Source organism: Rhinopithecus roxellana, chromosome 15, assembly GCF_007565055.1.
Source record: "Rhinopithecus roxellana isolate Shanxi Qingling chromosome 15, ASM756505v1, whole genome shotgun sequence".
In the NCBI taxonomy this organism is placed as follows: Eukaryota; Metazoa; Chordata; class Mammalia; order Primates; family Cercopithecidae; genus Rhinopithecus; species Rhinopithecus roxellana.
Genome location: NC_044563.1, coordinates 20784239 through 20796898, shown reverse-complemented (window position 1 = coordinate 20796898; position 12660 = coordinate 20784239). Strand labels below are relative to the sequence as shown.

The window sequence follows — 12660 nt, the reverse complement described above, 5'->3', positions numbered from 1 at the left end:
GAATTACTGATGTGACCCAGTTTAAGTTTTTTATCTGGCAATTTCCTTTCTATTTATCACACTTTCTCTTTGTTTTCTTGTTTCTCTTTTCCTTTCTCTTGAATCAATCAAGTTTTTTCCTTACTATTTTGTTTTAGCTTGTCTTTTGGCTTTTTAGCCATACTTGTTTGTATCATTTTTTAAAATAGCTGTTCTTAATTTACAACATGCATCCTTTTTGTGACTGTCAACTACTCCCAAATTTAGTGACTTAAAATGACATGCACTTATTGACTCATAATATTTTGTGCATCACATTAGATAGGGTGCCTTAGTCTCTGTTCCACATAGTGTAGGCTAGTTACAAAGCTAGGTGGGCTGGGTTGGCTAGCTCTTCTACGCCCAGTAGTCTCTTATCCTTAAGGATGCTAATCCTTGGAGCAGCATTTCAAGAGAGTGAGAGCAGAAGCTGTAAGTCTTCTTGAGACCTTGGCTCAGAACTCATACAGCATCACTTTGCCACATTTATTGTAGACTCTAACTCTCAATGGAAGGATCTCTAGACAATATATGGCTATTTTTTGTTCATCACATAGTGGCTGATCTAAAAATGGTAACACATACCCTTAATTTATTATAGATTGCCTTGAGTTAATTTCATACCATTTCATGTTCAATGTAGAAACCTTACAATGGTATAACTCTGTTTACTTTTTCCCTTTGTCCTTTGTGCTATAATTGTCGTATATGTTGCTTTTGTATGTGTTATAAACTTTATCATAAATTGTTATTTTAATTAGACAGTCCTTAAAAATTTGAAAAAGCAGTCTTTTATGTTACACATGTTTACCCTTTATGGTGTTTCTTTCCCCTTCCTATAGGTAAAAGTGTTCATTTGGCACTATTTCTTTTATATTTATGTTTATTTTCTGTATGTTTATATTTATATTTAATATTTCTTATAGTTTGTGTCTACTGAAACTATTTCTTTCAGCTTCAATTTATCTGAAGATGTGTATTTAGAATTCATTATTGAATTATATTTTTACAGAGTATAGAATTCTAGGTGGTCATGAATGGATGAAGAAAACATGGCATATATACACAATGGAATTTTATATGGCTATTCATCCATATAAAAGAATGAAATTCTTTCATTTGCAGCAACATGGATGGAACTGGAGAATATTGTGTTAAGTGAAATAATCCAGGCACAGAAAGATAACTATCACATGTTCTCACTCATATGTGGGAGCTAAAAAATTGATATCATGGAGGTAGTGAGTTGAATGGTGGTGGTTATCAGAACCTGAGTAGTGTAGTGGGGTTGGAAGGAAAAGATGGGTTAGTTAGTGGGTACAAAAATACCATTAGAATAATTAAGTTCTAGTTTTTGATAACACAATAGAATGACTATACATATATTTATACACACACACACACACATATGTAGTGTGTATATATATGAGACAGGGTCTTGTTCTGTTCCTTAAGAAATCTTTATACTGTTTTCCATAGAGGTTGAGCTAATTTACATTTTCACCAGCAGTGTGTGGTTGCCACATCAATGCCAACATTTATTGTTTTTTGACTTTTTAATAATGGCTATTCTGGCTCTGGTAAGGTGGTATCTCATTGTGGTTTTAATTTGCATTTGTCTGATGATTAGTGATGAACATTTTTTCATGTGTTTGTTGGCTATTTGTATATCTTCTTTTGAGAAATGTCTATTCATGTCATTTGCCCACTTTTTGACGAGATTATTTGTTTTTACTTCTTACTGATTTGAGTTCCGTGTAGATTCTGGTTATTAGTCCTTTGTTGGATACATAGTTTGTAAATATTTTCTCCCATTCTGTGGGTTGTCTGTTTACTCTGATGATTATTTCTTTTGCTGTACAGAGTGTTTTCATTTAATTAGGTCCCATTTATCTCTTCTTGTTTTGGTTGCATTTGGTTTTGGGGTATTAGTCATAAATTGTTTGCCTAGGTCAATGTCCAGAGCAGGTTTCCTAAGTTATCTTCCAAAATTTTTTTTTCTTTTGAAGCAGAGTTTCACTCTTGTTACTCAGGCTGGAGTGCAATGGCACAATCTCAGCTCACCTCAACCTCCGCCCCCGAGGTTCAAGAGATTCTCCTGCCTCAGTCTCCCGAGTAGCTGGGATTACAGGCGTGCACCACCACACCTGGATAATTTTGTATTTTTAGTAGAGATGGGGTTTCTTCATGTTGGTCAGGCTGGTATCAAACTCCCCACCTCAGGTGATCCGCCCACCTTGGCCTCCCAAAGTGCTGGGATTACAAGTGTGAGCCACCACACCTGGCCATCTTCCAGAATTTTTACAGTTTCAAATCTTAGATTTAAGTCTTTGATCCATAGCCTATAGTTAGGTCTTTTTTTTCCAATTTGGCTAGTGTATATTTTTTAATTAGATAGTTTAATTCATTTACATTCAAGGTTATTATTGGTAAGTGAGGACTTCTGTCATTTTGTTAATTGTTTTCTGGTTGTTTTGTATGCCCTTTTCAACTTTTTTCCTCATTATTTATCTTTGCAGTTTAGTGTTTTCTGCATTGATAAGGTTTGAATCCTTTCTCTTTCTGCTCTTTCTGTGAGTTTTATACTTTCATGTGTTTTCATGATGGTAGTTACTGTTCTTTCACTTTCAGATGTAGGACTCCTTAAGTATCTCTTGTAAGGCCAGCCTGGTGTTGACGAATTTCCTCAGTCTTTCCTTTCTTGAAAATATTTTATTTCTCTATCATTTCTGAAGAAAAGCTTTTCTGGGTATAGTATTTTTGGGTGGCAGGTTTTTTTTTTTTTTTTTTTTTCTTTCAGCATTTTGAGTATATCATTCTATTTTCACTTGGCCTGCAAGGTTTCTGCTGAGAAGTCTTCTGTTAGTATAATGGGGATTCCCTTAGATGTGACTTGACATATTCTCTTGCTGTTTTTAGAATTCTCTTTGACTTTTTAAAGTTTGACTAAAATGTGCCTCAGAGAGGATCTTTTGGGTTGAATCTATTAGGGACTTTTAAGCTTCCTGGATCTAGATGTTCACATCTCTCTCAAGACTTTGGAAATTTTCAGCTATTATTTCATTATATAAGTTTCCTACAGTTTTCCCCATCTCTTCTTCTTCTTTAGCATCCATAGAATGTATATTTGTTCACTTAGTGATGTCCCATAAGCCCTGTGAATTTTCTTCACAAGTTCATAAATTCTTTCTTCTGCTTGATCTAATCTGTTGTTGAAACTCTTACTTGTTTATTTGATTTGATTTGATTCACTGAATTCTTTGCATCTATATTAGCCCATTCTCACGTTGCTATAAGGGCATACCTGAGACTGGATAATTTATAAAGGAAAGAGGTTTAATTGACTCACAGTTCCACAGGGCTGGGGAGGCCCCAGGAAACTTACAATCATGACAGAAAGGGAAGCAAACACGTCCTGCTTCACATGGCGGCGGCAAGGAGAAATGCAGAGTGAAGAGGGGGAAACCCCTTATAAAACCATCTGATCGCATGACAATTCACTCACCATCATGAGAATAGCACGGAGGTCACCGCCCCCATGATTCAATTATCTCCCACTGGGTCCCTCCCACAACATGCGGGGATTATGGGAATTACAGTTCAAGATGAGATTTGGGTGAGGACATAGGCAAATCATATCAGCATTCAATATTTCTTTTTCATGATTTTTTTATGACATCTATCTCTTTGTTAAATTTTTCACTCAGATCATGAATTATTTTCCTGATTTTGTTGAATTATGTATCTCTATTTTCTTGTATCTCACTGAATTTCATGAAGATTATTATTTTGATTTTTTTGGCATTTCATAAATTTCATTTTTTGAGATCTGTGAATGGAAAATTATTGTGTTCCTTTAGAGGCATCATATTTTGTGTTTCGTTTTTTACTTCTTAATATTTCTCATGCTACTACATTATCAGTGCATCTGGTAGAATAGTCACCTCTTTCAATTTACTGGAGTACCTTTCATAAGGAAATAATTATTTCCATAAATGGGACCTAGGATGTCAATTGGGCAGGATGCATTGGCTTTGATTCTGGGTAAACACAGTAGTGTGTTTTAACAGCTTCTTCAGCTATTAAGAAGAAGTGTTTGTGAGTGTCTCAGTGGGTTAGACTTTGAGAGTTTGTTGTAGCAGAGGTGTGCCTTTGTCAGGGATGGGCTCACTGGACTGGTTCTCAGGCAAGGGTGTGCATGTGTATGCAATGCGTCGGTAGCATGGATACTTTTGGAGTAGTTATTTTGTACAAAACATTCTTTGCTACTAGGCCAGATTTCATTTAAACATGCATTGGCATCTAAACCAAACTTAATTAATCAGAGTCCTTCTCTGGGAATACTATTAGTGAAATAGAATGTAGTTTAAAATACTTTACTATCTGAAGCCAAAAATATGAAAAAATGTATACTGAGTAAAACTAAAATACATGAAACTTGTATTTTGTACAAGGCCATGACCTGCCATATGAACAGAAGGAGTGGAGAAAAAAGAAAAGAAAGAAGCCCGTGGATAAAGAAGAAGAAGGATGAGAGGCAGAGAAAGGCCAATTCTCAGTTGGCTGGTAGTTTTTTTTTTTTTTTTTTTTTTTTTTTTTTTTTTAATGTAAAACATACCCAAAACAGAAGTCTTTATCCCCTATCCCTAAAATTGCCTTTTCCCGAATCTTCTCCAATACCATCTGAGGTATCCAAAAATAAGTATATTTTGCCTATACAAAATAAGCTTTTGTACAGGCAAAACACAATAATTTCCCCAAATATGGGAGCAGTGATTTGTAGGAAATAAGATGAACAATAAAAAAGTAATCTGATTATTCATGATTTTTTGGAATGTTAATAATTGTAACCACAGAGAATCCCTTGGAGAGTCAGTATTCCTTAGCCAATGTAACATTTTTGTTTTATCTTTAATGGCCTCCTTTTGGTGAGGCAGGACTATGTGACTAGTTTTAACCAACACACTGAAGCAGTAAATGTCCATGTGTAAATTTGTAGTCTTTTATCCTCTGCTCTGGTGATTGAGGAGTTTGCATGTTCCAGACAGTACAGCTATTAAAATGGTGGAGCTTCTTTAATCCTGGGTGCCTGAATGGCTACATGAAGCAGAGCCCCCTGTCAATTTGCCTGAGTCAAGCATTATGAACAATAAATAACATACTTTTTTGGAGTCGATTGTTGCTACAGAAAACCTAACCAATTCTGACTAATCCAAACTTACAAACTAATTTTCATCATCTTTAAGTTGTATAACAATTCTTTCAAGTAGGAAATATTTTTCTTTTTTGATTTGAGGAAACTGATGTTCTGAGAAGGTAGATTTTTTTTTTTTTTTTGTAATTTACAGAGTCATTAAATAGCAGAGAGGATACAAGTCCACTTTTATTATAAATTCTATGCAATTCTGCATCTACACCCCGGGTTAACCAGACATTATCTTTAAGAAATTGTGTAGAGAAGGTAAAATAGACACTAATAGTACTTTATTACTCAACCATTTAAGTTGCCATGACATGCAAATGAAATGATGACAATGTTCTGTAAGATTTATTCTGAAGTCGCAATTAATTAATTTGTATCTTTATTGAGGTATAACTGATATACCAAAACTGTACATATTTAATATATAAAATGTGATGAGTTTGGTTATATGCTTACATATAATACCATCACCAAAATCAAAATAACAAAAATATTCGCCGCCTTCAAAAGTTTCCTTTTGTCCCTTTTCCGTTTTTGTGGGAAGAGCAATTACATGAGATCTACCCTCTTAATAAACTTTCGAGTGTACAAAACCGTATGATTAACCACAGGCTCTAGGTTGTGCAGTAGATCTCTGGGACTTATTCATCTTTTTAAACTGTAACTTCATATCGACTCAAAAACAACTGCCCATTTCCCCTTCTCTTCATGCCTTGGCAACCACCAGTGTATTTTCTGCTTCTATAAGTTTAAATATTTTAGATACCTCATAAAAACGGCATTATACAGTATTTTCCTTCTGTGACTTATTTGACTAAGCACATGTCTTCCGGGTTCATCATCCTGTAGCAAATGGTAAAATTTCCTTTTTTAAGACTGACTAATATTCCGTTTTTTGTCTATACCACATTTTGTTTACCCATTCATCTGTTGATGGATGCTTGGATTGTTTCCATGTCTAGGCTATTGTGAATAATGATGCAATGCATGTGGGAGTGCAGATCTTTCTTTGAGATCCTAATTTAAACTCTTTTGGATATATGTCCAGGTGTGGGACTGCTGGATCATTTGATAATTCTAGTTTTAACTTTTTGAGGAAACTCTCTACTGTTTCCCGTAGTGGCTGTACCATTTAACATCCCCACAAACATGTTCCACCCCCTTGGACACTGGAACATGTCCAAGGGTTCCAATTTTTGTATATTCTCATCAACATTTGCTATCTTTTTTTTAAATAATGGCCTTCAAAATAGGTGTGAAGTGTTATCTAATTGTAGTTTTGATTTGCGTTTCCCTTATGATTTAGTGATGCTGAATACCTTTTAATATACCTGTTGGCTGTTTGTAGGTCTTCTTTGTAGAAATATCTATTCAGTTCCTTTGTTCATTTTTTAATTGTATTATTTATTTTATTATAATTGAGTTTATATATATTTTAGCAATTAACTTCTTATTAAACAGATGGCTTGCAAATATTTTTTACCATTCTTTGGGTAGCTTTTTCACTCTGATGATTGTTTCCTTTGCTGTGCTGAAGATATTTGGTTTGATATAGTTCCACTCGTCAATTTTTTATTTTTTTTCTGTGTTTTTGGTGTCATTATCTATGAAATTATTGGGAAGACCAATGTCATGAAGCTTTTCTCCTTTTTTTTAAAATTTTTTTATTTTATTTTTTATTTTTATTTTTTATAGGAGTTTTACAGTTTCAGGTCTTACATTTAAGTTTTAAATCTATTTAGAGTTAATTTTTGTGTGTGCATAAGATAGGGTCCAATGTCATTCTTTTGCATAGGGACATGCAGTTTTCTTAACACCAGTTATCGAAGAAACTGTCTTTTCCCCCATGGTGTATTCTTGGCACCTTTGTCAAAGATCAGTTGACCATATATGTGTGAGTTTATTTCTGGGCTGCCTATTCTGTTCCATTGATGTGTATGTCTATTTTTATGCCAGTACCATACTGTTTGAATTACTATATTTTGTAAGCAGGAAATGTGATGCCTCCAGCTTATTCTTCTTTATCAAGATTGCCTTAGCTATTCTGGGTATTTTATTGTTCCATATACAATTTCTATTTCTCTAAGAAATGCCATTGGGATTTTGATGGGAATAGCATTGAATTTGTAGATTGCTTTGGATAAAATGAATATTTTAGTAATATTAAGTTTTCCAGTTAATGAATGTGGGATGTCTTTCTTTTTTTAAAATTATACTTTAAGTTCTAGGGTACATGTGCAGAACGTGCAGGTTTGTTTCATATGTATACATGTGCCATGTTGGTTTGCTGCACCCATTAACTCATCATTTACATTAGGTATTTCTCCTAAGGCTATCCCTCCCCCATCTCCCCACCCCACAACAGACCCCAGTGTGTGATGTTCCCCACACTGTGTCCAAGTGTTCTCATTGTTCAATTCGCACCTATGAGTGAGAACATGAGGTGTTTGGTTTTCTGTCGTTGCGATAGTTTGCTCAGAATAACGGTTTCCAGCTTCATCGATGTCCCTGCAAAGGACATGAGCTCATCCTTTTTCATGGCTGCATAGTATTCCATGGTGTATATGTGCCGCATTTTCTTAATCCAGTCTGTCATTGATGGACATTTGGGTTGGTTCCAAGTCTTTGCTATTGTGAATAGTGCCACAATAAATGTACGTGTGCATGTGTCTTTATTGCAGCATGATTTATAATCCTTTGGGTATGTACCCAGTAATGGGATGGCTGGGTCAAATGGTATTTCTAGTTCTAGATCCTTGAGGAATTGCCACACTGTCTTCCACAATGGTTGAATTAGTTTACAGTCCCACCAACAGTGTAAAAGTGTTCCTGTTTCTCCACATCCTCTCCAGCACCTGTTGTTTTCTGACTTTTTAATGATCGCCATTCTAACTGGTGTGAGATGGTATCTCATTGTGGTTTTGATTTGGATTTCTCTGATGGCCAGTGATGATGAACATTTTTTCATGTGTCTGTTGGTTGCATAAATGTCTTCTTTTGAGAAGTGTCTGTTCCTATCCTTTGCCCACTTTTTGATGGGGTTGTTTGTTTTTTTCTTGTAAATTTGTTTGAGTTCTTTGTAGGTTCTGGATATTAGCCCTTTGTCAGATGAGTAGATTGCAAAAATTTTTTCCGATTTTGTAAGTTGCCTGTTCACTCTGATGGTAGTTTCTTTTGCTGTGCAGAAGGTCTTTAGTTTAATTAGGTCCCATTTGTCAATTTTGGCTTTTGTTGTCATTGCTTTTGGTGTTTTAGACATGAAGTCCTTGCCCATGCCTATGTCCTGAATGGTATTGCCTAGGTTTTCTTCTAGGGTTTTTATGGTTTTAGGTCTAACATTTAAGTCTCTAATCCATCTTGAATTAATTTTTGTATAAGGTGTAAGGAAGAGATCCAGTTTCAGCTTTCTGCATATGGCTAGCCAGTTTTTCCAGCACCATTTATTCAATGGGGAATCCTTTCCCATTTCTTGTTTTTCTCAGGTTTGTCAAAGATCAGATGGCTGTAGATGTGTGGTATTATTTCTGAGTGTTCTGTTCTGTTCCATTGGTCTATATCTCTGTTTTGGTACCAGTACCATGCTGTTTTGGTTACTGTAGCCTTGTAGTATAGTTTGAAGTCAGGTAGCATGATGCCTCCAGCTTTGTTATTTTGACTTAGGAATGTCTTGGCAATGTGGGCTCTTTTGGTTCCATATGAACTTTAAAGTAGTTTTTTCCAATTCTGTGAAGAAAGTCATTGGTAGCTTAATGGGGATGGCATTGAATCTATAAATTACCTTGGGCAGTATGGTCATTTTCAGGATATTGATTCTTCCTATCCATGAGCATGGAATATTCTTCCATTTGTTTGTGTCCTCTTTTATTTTGTTGAGCAGTGGTTTGTAGTTCTCCTTGAAGAGGTCCTTCACATCCCTTGTAAGTTGGATTCCTAGGTATTTTATTCTCTTTGAAGCAATTGTGAATGGGAGTTCACTTATGATTTGGCTCTCTGTTATTGGTGTATAAGAATGCTTGAGATTTTTGCACATTAATTTTGTATCCTGAGACTTTGCTGAAGTTGCTTATCAGCTTAAGGAGATTTTGGGCTGAGACGATGGGGTTTTCTAGATATACAATCATGTCATCTGCAAACACGGACAATTTGACTTCCTCTTTTCCTAATTGAATACCCTTTATTTCCTTCTCCTGCCTGATTGCCCTGGCCAGAACTTCCAACACCATGTTGAATAGGAGTGGTGAGAGAGGGCATCCCTGTCTTGTGCCAGTTTTCAAAGGGAATGCTTCCAGTTTTTGCCCATTCTGTATGATATTGGCTGTGGGTTTGTCATAAATAGCTCTTATTATTTTGAGATACATCCCATCAATACCTAATTTATTGAGAGTTTTTAGCATGAAGGGCTGTTTAATTTTGTCAAAGGCCTTTTCTGGATCTATTGAGATAATCATGTGGTTTTTGTCTTTGGTTCTGTTCATATGCTGGATTACATTTATTGATTCGCGTATGTTGAACCAGCCTTGCACCCCAGGAATACGGCCCACTTTATCTTGGTGGATAGGATTTTTGATGTACTGCTGGATTCGGTTTGTAAGTATATTATTGAGGATTTTTGCATCGATGTTCATCAGGGATATAGGTGTAAAATTGTCCTTTTTTGTTGTGTCTCTGCCAGGCTTTGGTATCAGGATGATATTGGTCTCATAAAATGAGTTAGGGAGGATTCCCTCTTTTTCTATTGATTGGAATAGTTTCAGAAGGAATGGTACCAGCTCCTCCTTGTACCTCTGGTAGAATTCAGCTGTGAATCCATCTGGTCCTGGACTTGTTTTGGTGGGTAAGCTATTAATGATTGCCTCAATTTCAGAGCCTGTTATTCGTCTATTCAGAGATTCAACTTCTTCCTGGTTTAGTCTTGGGAGGGTGTATGTGTCCAGGAATTTATCCATCAAATGGTATTTCTAGTTCTAGATCCTTGAGGAATTGCCACACTGTCTTCCACAATGGTTGAACTAGTTTACACTCTAATGTGGGGTGTCTTTCTATTTATTTGTCTCTTCTTTAATGTCTTTCATAAATGTATAGTAGTTTTTAGTGTACCAGAAGCAGCAATATAGAAGAGAGTATTAAATGAAGCATTATGACCCTGTCTTCAAGGAGTTCACCATCCGATGTGGACAATAATTGCTTACTTCTGTAATCATAGAGGCTATTTTTACTTGAGAAAGTAGTATCAATTGTGACTACTTGCTACAGGTCTATCATTGTTGACTTTGCAGATGCTGGGAACAAGCCTGAGAGCAGTAATTGTCATGAGGCAGGCAGTGTGTTTAGGAGGAGAAAAAAATAAAGAAACTGGAGATTGAGAATCTAGAGAATTGTCACTTAAGAAGAAGATATTATAGTCCTGCAGATATTAGAAACCATTTAGGAAGCCATTAGAGGAAGACTAGTCCAAAGAAAGCACCCTTTCCCGATCTACTCTATTTTTTTCTGATTAGAAATTTCACTGGGTTCATAGGTTCTTTTCATTTACTTTATAATGAGTTGACAGGTTATCCATACCACAAAAAACCCTTGTTCTCCAATAGTACAATTTATAGCTATAATTTTCTGCAAAGAGTTAACTCAGTATCAGTCAGCTATGTTTCCATATGGAGAGGCAATGAGGATCAACTTTTCATAAAATCAAAGTTGAGTAGAGGAGTTCATATATTCATAAAATAACATAAAGAATATGAAATTCTTTATGAATGAAATAAACTCAAGACCTCCCGGAACCTGAGAGTCTGTAAGTTGTGACATTAGAGAACAGCAAGAGACTGCTGAGTGCTAAGGAATGGATTGAAAGCGGAAGACGGGGATAAGAAGAAAGAACATGGAATGACTGGAAACTAATTTCACCACAGTTGTAGTTTCCCTGTGTGCCTGGTGGTACCTACCTTCTGTCTTCTCTGTTTGTAGGTATAGGTTGCATATAGTGATGGTGCCTATTAGGATATATTGATATGGGAAAAAAGTGGACTAAAGCAAAATTCCTCTCACTCAGATCTACATGGTCAGGGACACCTGGAGTCTCCCAGTGACCTTTCTGAAGGCGTCTTTTACATCTTTGTTTCTTAAGCTGTAGATCAGAGGGTTCAGCATGGGGATCACCACTGTGTAGAAGACAGACAAGACCTTATCTTCCTCCAGGGATTTGCCTGAGCCACTTTGCAGATACATGAAGATAAGGGTCCCAAAAAAAAGGGCCACAGCAGTGATGTGGGAGGCACATGTGGAGAAAGTCTTGGCCCCACCACCTGAAGACTTCACTTTCAAAATGGTTTTGATGATGAGCAGATAGGAAATTAGGATGACTAAGGCATTGGCCAAAATCACAAAACTGCCGAAGAAGATGGTGACAATCTCGATGTTTGCTGTGTCATTGCAGGCAAGCTTCAGCAGTGGGGGGAGGTCACAGAAGAAGAAGTTGATATGATTGTCATCACAGAAGGAGAGGGTGAAGGTGCACGTGGTACGCAGCATGGCTCCTGACACCCCACAGACATAGGCTCCTACTACCAGGCTCCAGCAGAGTCTGGGATTCATGGCCACAATATAGAGCAGCGGGTTGCGAATGGCAACATAGCGATCATAGGCCATCACTGCCAGCAGGAAGCACTCTGTACCTGCACAGATGGTGAAGAAAAAGAACTGGGCAGCACAGTGGCCGTAGGAGATGACCGTTTTGCCTGTGGCCAATGTGGCTAGGATCTGAGGGGTGATGACTGAGGTGTAACAGGCATCCAGCAGGGAGAGGTGGCTCAGGAAGAAGTACATTGGGGTGTGGAGTTTGACATCTACTTGGATTAAAATGATCATCCCCACATTTCCAAGAAGGGTAACTAGGTAGAAACTCAGAAACACCAGGAAGAGGGGAATTTCCAATTTGGAGTGGTCCATAAAGCCCATGAGAATGAATTCGGTTACTGTGGTGAGATTATTCTTGGCCATGGAGACAATATGGACTGTTGGTCTGAGGATGAGAATGAAATAAAAAGAATTTCAGAAGTGAAGGACAGAATATTTCCCTCTATGATGGAAGTGTGGCTTATAATTCTGGGCCTATTTGTAAAGCTTGTTTTTAAGAAATTCTGAAACTGGCTGATTTTCTTTGGACATCTCTTGCATTTTATGGAACTGAGCCTGAAGCTGGTATTTCTGATTCAAATTAATTCTAGTTTACATTTGGAAATTTCTGTAAAGATAAGAGGCACACAATTCTCAGCTTTGGAAGAGACCTAGATAGCATCTATTCCAATCCCATCTGGGGCTGGAGTCTCACTTACCATATACCCACCACACGGTCACTCAGTTGTCATATGAGTCTCCATCTGCGAACAGTTCCACCTGTTGATTCTCTTTTTGGACCTAGGGTTTCTCCTTCTGTACCTTTCACA

At 36.8% G+C, this 12660-nt stretch overlaps 1 protein-coding gene and 1 pseudogene across 1 annotated transcript; both read right to left on the bottom strand.

Annotated features, from left to right (window-relative positions):
* LOC104677692 overlaps window positions 1-4701 on the bottom strand; it is a 30265-nt pseudogene extending 25564 nt beyond the window's left edge.
* A 6568-nt stretch (window positions 4702-11269) lies between these two features.
* On the bottom strand, window positions 11270-12214 carry LOC104677677 (olfactory receptor 9I1). The gene has a single exon (XM_010382789.2). The coding sequence runs from the start codon at window positions 12212-12214 to the stop codon at window positions 11270-11272; it is 945 nt and encodes a 314-aa protein (XP_010381091.2).
* Between the last annotated feature and the right edge of the window lie 446 nt (window positions 12215-12660).